The sequence below is a fragment of the Leuresthes tenuis genome, unplaced genomic scaffold (assembly GCF_036924035.1).
Source record: "Leuresthes tenuis unplaced genomic scaffold, fLeuTen1.0.hap1 SCAF_16, whole genome shotgun sequence".
In the NCBI taxonomy this organism is placed as follows: domain Eukaryota; kingdom Metazoa; phylum Chordata; class Actinopteri; order Atheriniformes; family Atherinopsidae; genus Leuresthes; species Leuresthes tenuis.
The window spans coordinates 24,901,858-24,918,126 of NW_027325370.1; the positions used below are offsets into that span (position 1 = coordinate 24,901,858).

Sequence of the window (16,269 nt, forward strand, 5' to 3'; positions counted from 1 at the left end):
ACACAAATGTGCAGTAATAGAGCTGAAGGACAGCGGACAGTAGTGTGTAGGTTTGAAAAATGTTGAGGGTGAGTATGATCGAGGGCAAGGAGACTCCTAATGACTTTTGACAGAAGATTAACTGAAGTCAGAAGTCTTTGGTCAGCGTAAAGAGATCTTGTATAATCAAAGTCCTGGCTGCAGGAAATCGTTACAAATTACATTCAAGCTTCTGTCCTGGGGGTCCTTGTTTAATTAAGACAATGGGATTTTCTCCCTGTGGTTTTAGGTAGAATGGGTTGGGCAGACAAAAAGGGGAGGATGCAGAGTGAGGAGGATGGAAAATTATATCAGTTGCAAATAGTGCTCTGTTCCCCATAAGGGGTTTCTAGTCGGTTGCTGTGTATCTTGTGTAAAATTAATTCTGTATCTACCCCACATCACTAACACAACATAATCTCCTGACTCCTTGACAAATACCTACAACACATGCAGTCACATGCTACATTGGCCTCTAAGGCTTAATCCCATTCCATAGTATGACTCCTTGCCCTTAATTTTGAGTGTCGCCATGGCCCTTGAAACCGAGTTACTGGTGTGTCAACTTAAATATTCCCTCCATGCAATTGGTGACCACTTATTACATATTAGTTACTTAAACTAATATGTAATAAGTGGTCACCAATTACTTTTACATAAACGGACACAACTTAAACAGGTGCTGTTGTCATCTCTTATAAATCATTTTATTAGAAAATCAGCTTGTATATGCATGCATTTTAGTACAAGTAGAGCTGTGCTTCTTCGGTGAAACTAAAATTCAATATCATATGGAATCATTCAACCATTTTTTGATAGACACACATAGACACAGAAACTTTTTTTTTTGCCTTTGTGGTTATTCAACAATGATATAATTCACAATGCAGCCCCTCTTGCGCGACCTAACTAATCCTAACCATAAAATTAAGTTTTAAAATCCCTTCAAACATGTGGGGCCCACCATTTGATCCCCATAAAACATGTTTTACCCCACCAATATTGCAGGCTCTTCATTTTTGGACCCTATTATTGGAAAAACAAGTAACACACACACAAGTGCTGTCAGTGATGTTGTGGGAAGGGAGGACCCAGATGGAAAACTCCAAAAAAGGTTTATTACAAAAAAAACAAGGCAAGAAGAGAAAACGCGGCTGAGCTGGATATCAAAAACTTAGAACTGTGGAAAAATAAAACAACAGGCAAAACCTGACCTGACCTGACCTGACCTGACCTGACACACGTGGACAAACAAGACTTGGACATGAAAGGTAAGGTGAGGATTCTGCTATGACATGAGGGAACCTGGAAACTAAGTACTGTGGGGAGGTGATTAGTGAAGAGGTGCAGCTGTGGAACAGAAACAGGTGACTTAAGTGAAACTTAACGTGACAGGGGAAAAAACATGACAGAAATTAACCTAGAAACCTGAAAACAAGACAAAACATAACTCAAAACGTGACAAGTGCACCAAGTGTACACGCATACTTAAGAGTGCATCTCAGCCATTCACACTTTTCACAACACTTTTTATCTTTTTTTGCTGACACCTTCTTCAGGGATGCAAGGGCAGACTTACATAAGTAGAAAAGGTGTTTGTGTAATGACAAATGGTGTCATACATCCATGAAAAATGTGCACTGGGCACTTTGCTCTCAAACAGCAGTGCATACGCATGCTAGACTTACACTAGACCTACCGTAGTTAGTTTTTGATTTTTTAGAATTAAAATAATTCTACACAGAACTGGTTCACAACTGGGGTCCTTGATTTTGCATGTTTCTCTTATTTGTACACGATTAGCATCTACACTCCCAGTGCCACACACATATTACAAGGTTGCTGGTAATAGTGAAGCATTCCTCTGTCACTTTATGGTGTTAGGAAGCCATTACTTACCAGGTGGGAGATTGAAGACAAGTTTCGGTGCAATCTGTTGGTTTCCTTAGCTAGGATATTGTTTTTGAATTGGCTCTATATGAATTAATTGGATTATTTTGAAATTGTTTCATTGGATTTCATTGGATTATGATTACAATTAATTGAATTCCAATTGGCTTGAATTGGACTATATTATTTACGTGCCTTCTGATGACAATTGTTGTAATTTGGTGCTATATAAATAAACTGAACTGAAATTGAAATTACTGTAGGCACTGGTTAAAACCAGATAGTAATACAGTATATCACAATGATAGCTAACTATTTGATTTCCTAGAATTTAATGACTTTTTCTAAAATCAGATGCTCATGTTAACTTTGGCCAAATCTTCTCCAGTAACTATTACTGCTAAAGTAGAAAGGAATGATTACTTGATTAAACTGTATCTTAACACTGTTTGGGGAAATAGAAATCCTTTCTCAGTTGTCTGGATATCAGAGTAATAGAAGAAAATTAAAACATTTTCAATACCTGGTGAATCAGTTTGTGGTCTGTAAGATAGACTGCGAAGCAAATTTGTTATCCACATGATATGTATATAACACCAGTGTTTTCTCTTTATGTTGAATTAATTTGCTATAAACATTTAATGGGCTCCCTTTGTCGAAGTGTGTGTGTTGATTGCATGATGAAATGTGCTGAAATTTCTCAAAACAGTCTTCTTGAAGTGTGCTTCTGGAAAATCTCCATTTAAAGGGCTATGTAGCCCTGTCACTTCACCCTATCCCTCCATCTCGTAATGAATGAGGACACACTAGCCCTTTGCGTCTGTGTGAAAACCAGTGAGGTAGGGCTAAGTAGTTAGGTCAAGCAGTGAAATGAGATTGTGCCTAAATCTCATATTTCATTTATAGAATTTCAGAACAGGGTAGTGCACATGTACGCACATGTGCGACCATAAAAACATGCCTCCTTCCTCTTTGCATTTTCAACATCCTGGCCCCGATATTAGCTATCTAAAAATAGTCCTATGTGTGTGTCATGTTTAGTAAATGTTTCTTTTATAAAAAAAGTAGGCAGAGTGTTAATGCTACAGTGTTTCCTCAAAAGACTACAGTGTCCCTGAAAGATATGTGTGAGTTCTGAAAGAGCAGCCTGATTATAAGTTAGAAAACAGATCTGTTTTTTTACTCTTGTTTAAGGAAGAGAAAAAAATCACTTGATGAGTGTCAGGGAACTAACTGCTTTGCTGTCATTTGTGTCAGTTTCCAAAGCTTTCAAAGAGGGTTGTTGCTCTCCACCCTGCCTTGTCTCTCTAAACTCCCCACCTAGCATCTTCCAAAAGAAGCTTATCACTATCTTGATTGTCCCCACAGCCACAGAGAATTATTTTCTTTTAAATGCTAAGGTTATTATTACCCATTCTGCATTCCCACCCCCAAACCTCCTCTACCCCTTTTCTCCTTTTGTCACTGGAGGAGGGTAAACAACAGAGTAGCCTATAGTAATAAGAGCTGCTGTCTGTCAGCCTGCCTTCAAATGATCACCTGTCCTCCACTAAATTGCTTCTCTTCTCTCTGTCCCTTGTGTCACCTACACAGATTCACAAAGAAACCAGGAAAGAAAAAAAAAGCCAATTTTCTTTATAAAATGGTCTGTATCTGTCAGCGGATTTACAGCTGAAACATTTATCATGATCTTGATTAAAGGGTTATTTTCCAGCTCCAGAACATTTCCCTGTCCCAGAAGGATTTCATTTAATACATTTGCCACACTTAAGATGTCCCGATTGGGTGTCAGCACCAGCACATCGGGTGCATTTACAGCTTCTGCTGATCACAGAGACTGCGCAGCAGGGATGCACCAAGACCAATCAGACTGTCTGATTGGGGGGGGGTGTCAAAATAATAGGGACTTAAAACTTACATTTACTACATTTTTAGGATGATTTTGTGCTCAAAGCTGTTTACCCATGCCTTATATTGCCATACATCTGGAGATTTAGAACTGTTTCCTCTGTCACGTCTCTTCTGTGGAGCTCTAGTATTAAAAGAAGACAAAGCACTTGTCAACGCAAAGAGCAAACGGATACCACTTTTGTCAAAGAACACATTTTAAAGAAAAAATAAACCACTGCCATTGGCTATATACTGTAGCTTAGATACCTTAGAGATGATGGATCATTGCTCACACTAGATTTAATACTGGTATAAGAACAGCTGTTTGTCAGAGTAGCAGGCAAGCAGAGAAATAGACAGTGTTGTACTAACTAATATGAACATCAGAACAGCTACTGACTAGATATTAAATGTTAACCTCCAGATGACCTTTGACTCCATGAACCTCTCTCATTTTTCCAATGCACTGCTCCACAGCCAGATCTTCCCTACAGTCTCTCTCACCGCTACCCTGGCCAGAGACCTTTGAATGATTGAGTGGGCTGTAACCACACCATAGATCACTGTAATGTATTCAGCCACAGGGGTTGGAGTGGTACTGCCTTAAAACAGCCTTGCTATATCCAACACTAGAGAAAGAAGAAGTAGACAGATGAGGCCACAATTCCAATTATTTTCTCTTTCTGTTGACCTCAATTCACTTTATCAATGCTGTACAGTGCATGGTTTCTGACACTATATTCCCTAAAGGAGTAGATGGGCTATTGAAAAGTGTGTTTTTGTATGATTTAAAGATAGAGTTTTATTGTGTTGTGCTGCAAAAACTATTTAATTGTTGCTTTTAGGATATGAAATGCTATATATGGCATTGAGAAATCCAATAATCCTCATAAATTCTTTGGTGGTGTAGACAAATTGCAATTACAATAATGAAAGATACTTGATAACCACGTTGAAAGAAAGAAGTGGTGCAAAAGCCATCTATGGGTTTTTAAAATTTGAGTAATTTACTGACCCACCCAGCGAGAAACCCAAATATCCCAGTTTCTTTTGTCAGATCTCACTATGCCCACTATCCCATTCACCCATCACCATTTTCTCACTTGACTCGACTCACTGCTACACATTCTGAAAAACATCCTACATGATGATAGCAGCAGTTTTCTATCCTGACAGTATTCAGCGAGGGAGAGGATTTGAGAAAAAGAGGAGAAAATGTGAGGACAGTGAGGAAAAAAAAAAACACTATCCATCTCTGGCAGAGCAGATGGTATTCAGAGCTTTAGTTGACTTGCAAATGTCCTGCTGTTGCAATGTAACAGTCACAAGGATGCTGCCGGAGCATCTGGGCTTGTCTATAGAACATGTCACTGTGCCAGCAGTAAGAAAGTAGCACATATCGAGTTTAACCTGAGCTCTCTTCTACGTTAAACCCTTAATGCTTATATACTCACCTAAAGAACACACTGTTTGATTGCTTTATTTCTCCTGTTGGAGTTTCCTGCACCATGACATGGTCACACCACATGGGCAAAAAAACACAAACATCAACCTAAATGCCAGACCAATGATCTGACAAAAGTGTTCACAAAATTGAAGATATTGTGGGACAACAAGGTCTCCGTGAGTTTCATGGCCTACAAAAGTCTCATAACTATCTTCGTTTTTTATTTGCAGCTACGTGCAGCAATGCGTGTTCAGGGCTCACCATGGGGCGCACTTCTGTAAAACCACCCTCTTCACGAATTGCTGTGCAAGAATAGAAAAAACAGTGGTATTATCTCTGCCCTTTACAAATACATAACAGTGGCCTCTTACAAATCCCTTCCACTTGATAATGTGTGGAGAAAGGACATTAATTGCCCCTCGGATTTAGACTGGCATTCCATTTGGCTTAATATAACTCTGTCATCTAGAAATTTAAACCACCAGATGATACATTACAATTTTACCCATATATCTTATTTAACCCATCAAAGACTGTATCAGATGAAGTTTAGAGATGATCCGTACTGTGGTTTTTGTTCAAGCAATAAAATGGTTATCTATATTCATATGGTTTGGCAGTGCCCAAAGGTTGATTTTGATTTCTTTTGCATAGAGCTGTCAGTCACAGCACTTGCTCTTGCTCAACGATACTTCATCGTTGAAGCTTACTGTAAATGAATAACGACTTTTGTTTGCCAGACTTACAGCTGTAAGATATATTATAGCCTGTCACTGGAAATCACCACATATGCTGTCAGTGAAGGAATGGCTCTTGAACTATAAGGAGATCGCTCAGATGGAGTTGTCGACAGCTCGACTTCGCCATGCCAAGGCACAAAATGTCTCTTGCTGGTCAAGGCTTCTGCAGAGGATATGTGCCCTTTTATATCAGTATAAATTTGTATTTGGAATAATGTTTATGTTGAGATCACTTGTGGGATCCCTGGGAGGGGAGGGGTAAGGGTTATGAGTGAGTGACTGTATGGGTGAGTGAGTGATTGAGTGAGTGAATCTTTTTTGATTATGTAAGATGTTTGTGTTTTTTGTTTTGTTTTGTTTGTTTGTTTTTCATATATATATATACTTTTTATCTCTTTATTATTAATATATTTGTTGTTGGAATTGTTTTAACTGTCTTGTAGATGCTTGTGCAGGCCTGTAAGTTCTCCCTTGTCTTGGGCTCACTACCAGCGTTGGGGGGAGGGTTGGGGCAGATGCAGCTGCCATTGTTTTCCATATGGGGTCCCCCTGAACACATAATGTCTGCCTCTACTAAAATGAAAAAGAACAATGAACAATTGATCACAAAAAAAAGAAAATCAACCAAAATACCCACATAAGAATTACAACATGCATCTTCAGAATTTTTTTTATTTGTTCACTGAAATTATTGATAATAATTTATTATTCATTTTGTGAGTGGATGAAAGTATTCTAAATTATATCATTCTTAATGCTGTAGGAGACTAAAACGCTTTTCTTTATAATCATTCACAAAGCAATGAGTGTTTAACATCAGTTATCTGCAAATAAGAGTATGCAAGGCTCTTATTCGCTGCTCCGGAACAATGCTGTTGAGATTGCATTAATTACTTCTGCTTTGCTGCAAAGTGGCATCCATGCGTGGCAAAAGCCTGTGTAAAACTTTCATTAACTCTCGTCTCTTTTTATAACTTTTCACTTGTTAATGTGATTTCACAGAACCCAAACTTGGTGAAAGTGTGTCAGGAGTGCTATCTGACTGTGCTATCTGTTTCTAAAAAGGGCTTATCTTTTAGCTCTTGTCATGCGCTGCTGCTGTTGCTCGTACAAGCAGTAAGTCAAAGGAAAAACATCCAGACCAGGGAAGGTTTCTTCTGAGCATTGTGGTGCAGCTATAGACTGCCATGGCTGTGTTACCGTGTAATGTATACTACTGATACAGTTTCTATGCTGGAATCATGTAGACCTGTCTTATAGAGATAAAGTGTTGCGTAAGGATTTAGTTAATAGGCAGAAAATTAGTCACCAATTAGTCTTTTTTTAAGGCAGGAATAGCAAATATATAGTTTCAACTTCTTGAAATGTGATGGCTTGCTGCCTTTCCTTCTTTTACATAATTAGAAATCAATGGCTTTTGGTTTCACTGTTGATTTGACAAAACAATGTATTGAAAAATTAACCTCTGATTTCAAGAAGACATTTTAGAAGATTTAGAAGACAGTCACAGTGTTAAAGAGTCCAGACAATTGAGACAATCCAGAGATTAATCTATACTTAATGTAATTTTTAGATGCAGTCAAAAATGCTGTACATTTTATAAATGATTCTAACATTTAGAGTCAGCTCTCTAGACAGAGAAAACTCACAAACTTGAGTTTATATCCAAGAGAAAGTAAGTAAATATTCCCCTCCCCCTTCCAATCCTGCTCCTGAAACTCACATTACACCATGCTGGCAAAATCCAATTGGTGTACCCTACACAGATGAGTTTGCATCGATCTCCCTGGCTTTCTCTGCAACAGCAGACAACAGGTAGTTGCTAGCATTCACTACCTTTGATGATATTTACCTCTAATTAAGTTTCCTCCCCAGAGAGAAAGCTGGGAGGGAGTGAAAGGAGATAAAAAACTCTCTGAGCAGTGTGCTGTGCAGCAATCAATCCTCACTCCCTTCCCCTCCAGAGCAGAGCCAAGGAGGATGGATGGAAGACAGGTCTCTAATCCAGGCAAACTGGAAAGAAGTAATAAAAGAGCCATAGCTCCGTCTTTACCTGAGGAAACAGAGCAGCAGTGCCTCAGTCCTTTGTGGTTGTTGTCCTCAAGTATTTTACAGTGAGGCAGTAGCAGCCTCAGTAAAATTCTCATTTTACAGAGGCTTCCTCGACAATAAAGATGGATTTAGTGACAAAATAATAAACCCCTTTCTCTGAAAAGAATGGGGATTTTATGTGTCAATTCTTAGCCTGGTTTATTCCCTGTAGGGTCATCAGTGCTTTTCCTTTAAGATAAAAAAACCTACAAAAAAGAGTTTCTAACAGTATAGTTTCTAACAGTATACTATAACAGATCAGGTCACATTTAGGGTTTTATTTTGGTGCCAAAAAAAAAAAAAGTTGTCCAAATATATCCTATATGACTCAATTGTGCAAAGACTTCTGTAGAATGTATAAAATGTTTCACACAGAATCTTCACATAAAGTGGATTTTCTCCAACATTTTCCCCCTGTTTCTTTGTTGTCCCCAGGTGTGTAAAGTGCTGAACACCACCAGTATGAACTGCTTCGCTCCCTCCCTGATGGCAGAGTACCATCCAGGTCTGGACACGGTAAAACATGCAGACGAGTTTGGCTTCATCTTTAACAATGTCCAGGCGCTGCTGGTCTACAACAACACCAACCTCCTCTACTACCCAAACCCTTACTTTGAACCCCTCAGCACCAATGGTGTCCTGGAGCAAAAACCAGGCTCCCCAATCATTCTCAAGGTACAGTATAGGAAATATACACATTTCGATCTACAGAACTCTTGCATCCTTGTGCAAGAAATGTACTCACTTTCTTCTTTGTCTTAGTCAGTCATTGATATGTTTTCTGAATATTAGCTTCAGCATATTTATGTGACATTTCTTTGTCATTGCTTGGTAGACTTGATTGAAGGATATATTTCAGTAGAATGTCAGCTTTTTTCACTCCCTGCTTTGTAAAAAATCTCACCATGTCGGATCTCAGTTAGGAATCATATTTCGAGGCAGCTGTGCCCAAACCAGTGGATCCAATTTAGGCGACATATTGGCTTTTTGCATTTGCAAAAATGCCTGATTTTGATGTGCATTTGTGTGTCTGAGTTTATCTCCTTATTTCACACCTCTCTGTCCATCCTTATACAGGGCAGAAACCTGATTCCCCCGGCATCAGGAGGGGTGAAGCTTAACTACACGGTACTGATTGGAGAAACTCCCTGCTCTGTCACTGTGTCGGAGAGCCAGCTGCTGTGTGAGCCGCCCAACCTCACAGGGCAATACAAAGTGGTGGTGAGTATTTTTGTTTTCCAGTTTCCTTGTTCCTGTCTAGCTTTTTCTTTTGTTTGTCTGTGATTTCTTTTTCATAATATCTGGCCTTTCAACTTAAGTATTTGTGTTGTCATTATTGCTCATTCACCTGAGTGGACAGGGTCAAAGGGAGAGCAACGTGAGTGCGTTCTATCTGTCAAAAGGTTCTGTCAAAATCTGTTGCATTCATTTTGAGTTTTCTCCTCGGTTATTGAGTACAAGCCCCACACGTTTTCCCTGTCAACATCAGCACAAAGGTGGCCATATGTTTACGCTCAGCATCAATTTCAACAGACAATATTTGCTTTGGTTGTGGCAGAATTTACACATACAAGCCTTAGCTCTAGCATTGCTGTGTATCAGCAATCATGTGGCATAGAACAGATCTCAAAGCCACTTAACAGATTTAGTTTTCACAAAGAATTCATTGCAATTACGTGTGTTTGCTTCTCTCGGCAGGTTCAAGTAGGTGGCCTCCACGTGTCCCCCGGATCTGTTCACATCATGTCTGACAGCCTGCTGACCCTTCCAGCCATTGTTAGCATCGCAGCAGGTGGCGGTCTCCTCCTCATCATTGTCATCCTCGTCCTCATCGCCTACAAGCGAAAGTCGCGTGAGAACGACCTCACCCTGAAGCGCTTGCAGATGCAAATGGACAACTTGGAGTCACGAGTTGCCCTAGAGTGCAAAGAGGGTTAGTGTCAGAGTCGCACTGTGTGCATACAGACCAAGTGCAGCAGCATCCAGCAACCTAATTACAGTGTGAGGACGGTTATAGGCCCTCCTAGCTTGGAATATCCACTTACAGACTGTAATTTTAGAGGTTCTATAACACATGCAGCTCAGTGGGTGCTGGAGAGTGCATTGCTATCGAGCAGACTGTAATGACATAACAAGAATAAATGTGTATTTGTGCAAATGATACAGTAAGTTACTTACTGCTGGTTTGTCTGTGTTAGATAATGATAATATCCTTTGAATCCGAGTCAGTGACTCATCCTGGTAATTCATCTCAGCAGATCCAGTTAGTTAACCCTGCATGTGACCCTCCTCATTCACTAAACCACAGTGTTTGCTGCTTAATGCTATAGTTTGCTCGCTGTGAACAGGCTATGACACAAATTGATCCATGAATAAGAGGTATGTAATTAGTAACCCCAACCTTATTTAAGCAAGGGACACATTACATTTTATTTAAATCTTAAATGAAAGAGAAGTTTTATGTATGTACAGTCATGTGAAAAAGACACATAATTCTGAGGATTTACATGTCAGGTCATCGTAAAAAAAAAAAAAAAGAATGACACTGTCATAGTTTTTGCTTGTGAAAAACTAAGTTCACCCTCTCTGCTTCTAAAAGGAATGAAAAGGGTAATTAGTCGTCAGGTGGTGCTAATTTAAAGCACTTGATTAATATATCTTCAGTAAGCGTGAGCACCTCTAAAAAAGCAGAGGTTTTGGCAGTTTGCTGGTCTGGAGCACTCAGTGTGTTGACAAGACATCAGCAATGAACTTAGAGAAGCAACTGTTGCTGCCCATAAATCTGGGAAGAGTTATAAGGCGATATACAATTTAGAATCCATCATTGTACAGCGAGAAAGATTAATCACAAGTTGAAAACATTCCATGTCAATCTTCACAAGAGTAGGTGTCCCTGCGAGTCCCCCCCCCCAAGGTCAGACAATGCAAAGATCAGAGCAACTGAAAAAAAAAACAAGAGCTATATTTCAGACTCTACAGGCCTCAGTTAGCATGTTCAGTGTTAAATTTCATGGCAGTACAAGTAGAAAAAGACTGAACACGTATGACTTGTTTGGAAGTGTTGCCTGGAAAAAGTGTCTTCTCTCTAAAAAGAACATGGCAGCACAGCTTAGGTTTGTAAAGTTGTATCTGAACAAATCACAAGACTTCTGGAGCAATGTCCTTTGGACAGATTAGGCCAAAGTGGAGATTCCTTTTTTACCAAAATGTACAGCATAATGTTTGGTTAAAATGAAAAATAGCGTATCAGCACAAACACCTCATATCAACCGTCAAGCATGTTAGTGGAGGGATGATGATATCGGCTTGTTTTGCAGCCACAGGACATGGACACATTGCAATCAGTGAGTTAATCAGGAACTCTTCTGTATACCAAAGTATCAAAGTGGAGTCAAATGTGAGGTCATCTGTCTGACAGCTAACGCTTTGCTGAAATTGGGTCATGCAACAGGACAATGATTTCAAACACACAAACAAAACTATGACAGAATGTCTAAAAAAGAATAAAATTAGGGTGTTGCGATGACCCAATCCAAGTCCAGACCTTAGTCATATTGAAATGTTGTGACAAGACCATAAGAGAGCACATAAATGAATGCCTGCAAACCTCAATAAATTTAAGCAACATTATATAGAGTGGGCCAAAATTCCTCCAATGACATCATACAGAAAACGATTACTTCAATTTAAAGCTGCTAAAAGTGATTCTACAATAAATTGCATTATGGGGTGCACTTTGTTTGTCACATGTTGCTTCTGCATTTTGGCTTATTTTTTGTTAAATGAATAATGGCACTGTAATATATGATAGGTTGTATTTATCTCATTTTAAGACCTGGTGTGGATTAAATGATTTCATATCATGTCCTGATGCATAAAACCTTAGAATTTAAAGACTTTACTTTCTGTTTCACATGACTGTACACACTTGTGCTCTTGTGGCGTAGGATAAAGAACACAGTAGTAAAGGGGATCTTTGACCCTCTACTAAGGTGGAGTACAACAAACAGCCTCAGCCTGACCCACAGTTATCACACTTAAAAGTAGAAACATCCAGTTCATATACACTAGAGATTTGCCCCCGGTGCCATCATCAGGGTCATTAAAACATATCGCTGAGATGTGTTTTACATTGTTCAGGGGATTTCATCAGTCAGAGGGGACCTTATTACTTATCCCCTCCAGCCATCCCCGATCAGATCTCACAGTGTTATGAAGCAGTGAAAAAAACATCAATTTGCTGTAAAGAGTTGTCAGACAGACAGGCAGATAGACAGAGTAAGCAAACAGGAGAATCACACCAGCAGTCTTGGGAAAGAAGAAGATTAATGTTTTAACCATTAGCAGTGGCCAGGAGAGTCCTGCCTTGCAGGGTGGATTTAGATAGGTCCCTGGGTTCCTCCACAAGTTCCCTTGAGTTGCAGGGGGCTGTGAGGCCAAGAGCTGGGACCTAAGACTGGTTGACAGGGTTTTGAGGAGGGTGTTAGAGGACTGCTGCTGTTCCTGTGATAGGTTGCAGGCAGGGAGCCTCCCCCAAGGGCAGCCAAGCAGAGCAACAGAGCCGTAGGCCTGAACAAGAGTCCGTCAGGATGGAGCCAATTAACTAGTGCTCACCTGCAGCCTCACACTGAGATGACACTCTCTTTGGGGCCTTCGCTACAGCCAATTTACTGGCTGGTAGATAAAAATGAGTAAAAAAAAAAAAGGTTATGTGTGTGTGTACGGGAGATGTGAAATACAGAGTTTTTCTGACACAAGGATGATCTTGAGCTATCTGTCATCTTCATCATGCCAGCAGTAAATATACTGAAGATAAAAAGTTGTGACTTATTTGGTCCTTGGAGATTAAAGAACTGTTTTATTTCTGTGATGAATTTCTCAAGTTTCCCATACAAATGCTCTTTCTTTTTTGTCTTCCCTCTTTACTAGCCTTTGCAGAGTTGCAGACAGATATCAATGAGCTTACCAGTGACCTCGACAGAGCAGGTATCCCCTATCTGGACTACAGAACATATGCCATGAGAGTCCTCTTCCCCGGCATTGAGGATCATCCCGTCCTCAGAGAATTGGAGGTAACTAAGGACAGAGTGCAAGAAGGAGAGACATGGGGGGAAATTGGGAAGAAGATGAGTGAAACACATGAGCAGCAAAAGCATTAAGAAAGGATAAAGACGAGTCAGCCTAAGGGGCTGGTGGGGGGGTGGACAGGAATAGCTGAAGAGTATGTCTTTCCCTCACCATTACCCCTGTAGGGCAAGTTCCATAAGCAGGAAATTGCTCAGGGAGGAAAGGATACCACTGTGCCAGTTATCCTTTCTACACTGTGGTCTCCCACATATACGTAGTCCATCATACTGGGCAGCGTACACACACATATATATATGCCCCACATGCAAGCTCCCTCATGGAAAACAGGGTCCCAGCACATTGCTATTTCATCCACCAGTGGCTGCAGTATGAGGGGTAATGAAGTGAGTAATTCCTACTCCTCAAGCAGGAGTGTGGGCTCTTCCACTGAGCAGAAAAAACTAGCCTGTTAACATTTTTTGCTCGTCTTCATGGGGCCATAGTAGTTTGGGAAAATGAGTTTGTTTCATGTTGGGTGCAGAGAGTGTCAGGAAGATGCCACCATCAGGGATAAAGGTATTCAAAGCGAATGACATGTCTTGTTTGTTGATAATGTGCAGCAGTGAGAAGCAGGATGAAATGAAAATGCAAAATGGAAAATCTTTTTAACCATTAGTTGGCAATGTTAACAAACAAGGAATGTGATGGACAGGTTTCTTGAGTTATAGATTATATAACTATAGATAATAAAACTGCAATTCAGCAACTGGATTGACAAAATCCAAAGTATTGAATACAGCAAAAAAGTTGCGGTCTTCTGTAGCGAATAACCTGTACCACTATTCAATTCAAAGTTTACCATAGTCAATTCACTGCAGACGTCCCTAGATGAGACTGCAAATGGGCAATAAGAAGATTGATTGTTCAGATTAGGCCAACTAAGAATGGTTAAAGTAAAAAATAAGTTGCATAACCCTGGTATTATTTGACAGGCTTCCCTGCCAGAAGGACCCAAATTAGTTGTCTAAACCTTTTAAAAAGGTTTAATTTTGTTACTTGGATTGTCTTACTGGAAAGCATGATGTTTGACTTGAAAGTTAAATGGCTAACTTAAAGAACATAATTTTTTAAAAGTGGTGTTTTTTGTGTTCCTGAGGGGAAATATAACCAAGGATTTTGATGCATTTTATTTTGTAAGAGACAAGGTCACAATGAATTTTGGAAACTGTTCAAATCTTATTCATTCAAATTATTACCAGACTAAGTAGTCCTGGGTTTTAACAGACGTGTTGTTCTTTTGTGTCCTTCTCAGGTGCCAGGTCATGGCCAGCAGAATGTGGAAAAGGCCTTAAAGCTGTTTGGTCAGCTAATCAACAACAAAGTGTTCCTGCTCACCTTTATCCGAACACTAGAAATGCAGCGCTCCTTTTCCATGAGAGACCGTGGAAACGTGGCCTCCCTCATCATGACTGCCTTGCAGGGGCGACTGGAGTATGCAACTGATGTCCTTAAACACCTGCTGTCGGACTTGATTGACCGCAACCTGGAGAGCAAGAACCACCCCAAACTGCTGCTGCGAAGGTAACAAGTCATTTATCAGCTTCACTGGGGGAAAGACTTGGTTTAGCTGTTTCTTTCTGCATCTTGATGGTTTGTTTATTAAACTTTTCCAAGTAGATTTACAGTAAATGTCACTCTTAAAAGCATTGAACAAAGAAAAACTATTTTATTTATGTTTCTGTTTTGACATTTAAATTGCCCAGAAGAAACCAAAGCAATGAATGAACTTGTAGTGATATAAACAAACAAAAGCTTTTACTGTCATGAGCAGATCAAACGGGAACCCAAACGAGGCGTGCACAGAAGGCAGCCAGGTGTTTAAGAAAATGTAAAGTTTGATAACTTAAGGAATGCAGAAACCAAACATGCTGCACAGCAGGTAATATAAAGAAAAACAAAACAATCTAAACAGGGCTGTAAGGCAACATTCTAGTAAAGACCAAAGGAAACAGGACAGTAAATATACACAGGGAGGTGACACCGACACTGAACAGGTGTGAGGCAATCAGTAACTACAACCTGGTGTGAAGCAAGGCCAGAAAGCAAAGCCAAGTAGTGTGCACAAGGGAAGCAAATTCTAAAAAGTAAAATGTGAAGTAAAACTTTCCCAGGTGCAGAATAAAAAAAATCTATTCTGAATAAGATATAGATACAGCTGACTACCTTTCTGTGTGGAGTTTGCGTGTTCTCCCCTTGTATGTATGGGTTCTCTCCAGGTACTCCGGCTTCCTCCCACCGTCCAAAAATATGTTAGGTTAACTGGTGACTCTAAAATTGTCCTTAGGTGTGAATGTGGTTGTTTGTCTCGTTTGTCTCTGTGTGGCCCTGTGATGGACTGCCGACCTGTCCAGGGTGTACCCCGCCTCTCGCCCAATGACTGCTGGGATAGGCTCCAGCCCCCCCGCGACCCAACCGACAGATTAAGTGGGTATAGAAACTGGATGGATGGATGGATACAGCTGACTAGAATCCAAAATATGGAAATAAGGCAAATATCTAATTTAAAAGAGAGCAAGAGCTTCACAAAAGCAGAAACAGAAATATACCAAGAATAACCTCACAAAACCAAAAGATCTGAACAAAACATAGCTATCAATGGACCATAACATTTATAGTATTACATCATAAAAAGTGCTTTATCTTAGGCAATATTGTTTACTTTTTATAATGGTTACTGATTTCTAAATCAGTCAAAATTATATACTTATACTTATAGAGCTATTTACGGTAATGTGTTCTGTGCCTTTCATGCAATCCCATCTCCATTGACATTAGTGCTGTATGTTCCTCACCTTTTCTTTTGTTAATGTAAATTCATTCCGATTTTCCCTGTGGAGACACTTTTAGATTAAGTCTTGTAATAAGTTCTGTAGTTCACCTACAGTTAGCTGATATAGATGGCATGCACTGCCCAAATCAGAAGAGCTATCTTTATGCTTAGCTTTCTCTTTGTTTCTCTGTCTCTTTCACTGCTGTCTCTTAATGCCAGTGTCAGTCTAACTTATGCTCCAGGCTCAGGTTCCTTATCAAACATTCAAAGGAAGTTCAACTTAACTTTTTTTCTCT

At 39.8% G+C, this 16,269-nt stretch overlaps 1 protein-coding gene across 1 annotated transcript in view; it reads left to right on the forward strand.

The window, feature by feature from the left end:
- The window catches only part of plxna2 (plexin A2), a 185,074-nt gene that overhangs the window by 140,242 nt on the left and 28,563 nt on the right, over nucleotides 1-16,269 (forward strand). Inside the window, exons 18-22 of the mRNA XM_072366282.1 lie at nucleotides 8,512-8,751; nucleotides 9,154-9,297; nucleotides 9,775-10,009; nucleotides 13,006-13,148; nucleotides 14,456-14,724. Of these exons, the coding sequence (XP_072222383.1) occupies nucleotides 8,512-8,751; nucleotides 9,154-9,297; nucleotides 9,775-10,009; nucleotides 13,006-13,148; nucleotides 14,456-14,724 (1,031 nt within the window). The remainder of the gene's footprint in view (nucleotides 1-8,511; nucleotides 8,752-9,153; nucleotides 9,298-9,774; nucleotides 10,010-13,005; nucleotides 13,149-14,455; nucleotides 14,725-16,269) is intronic.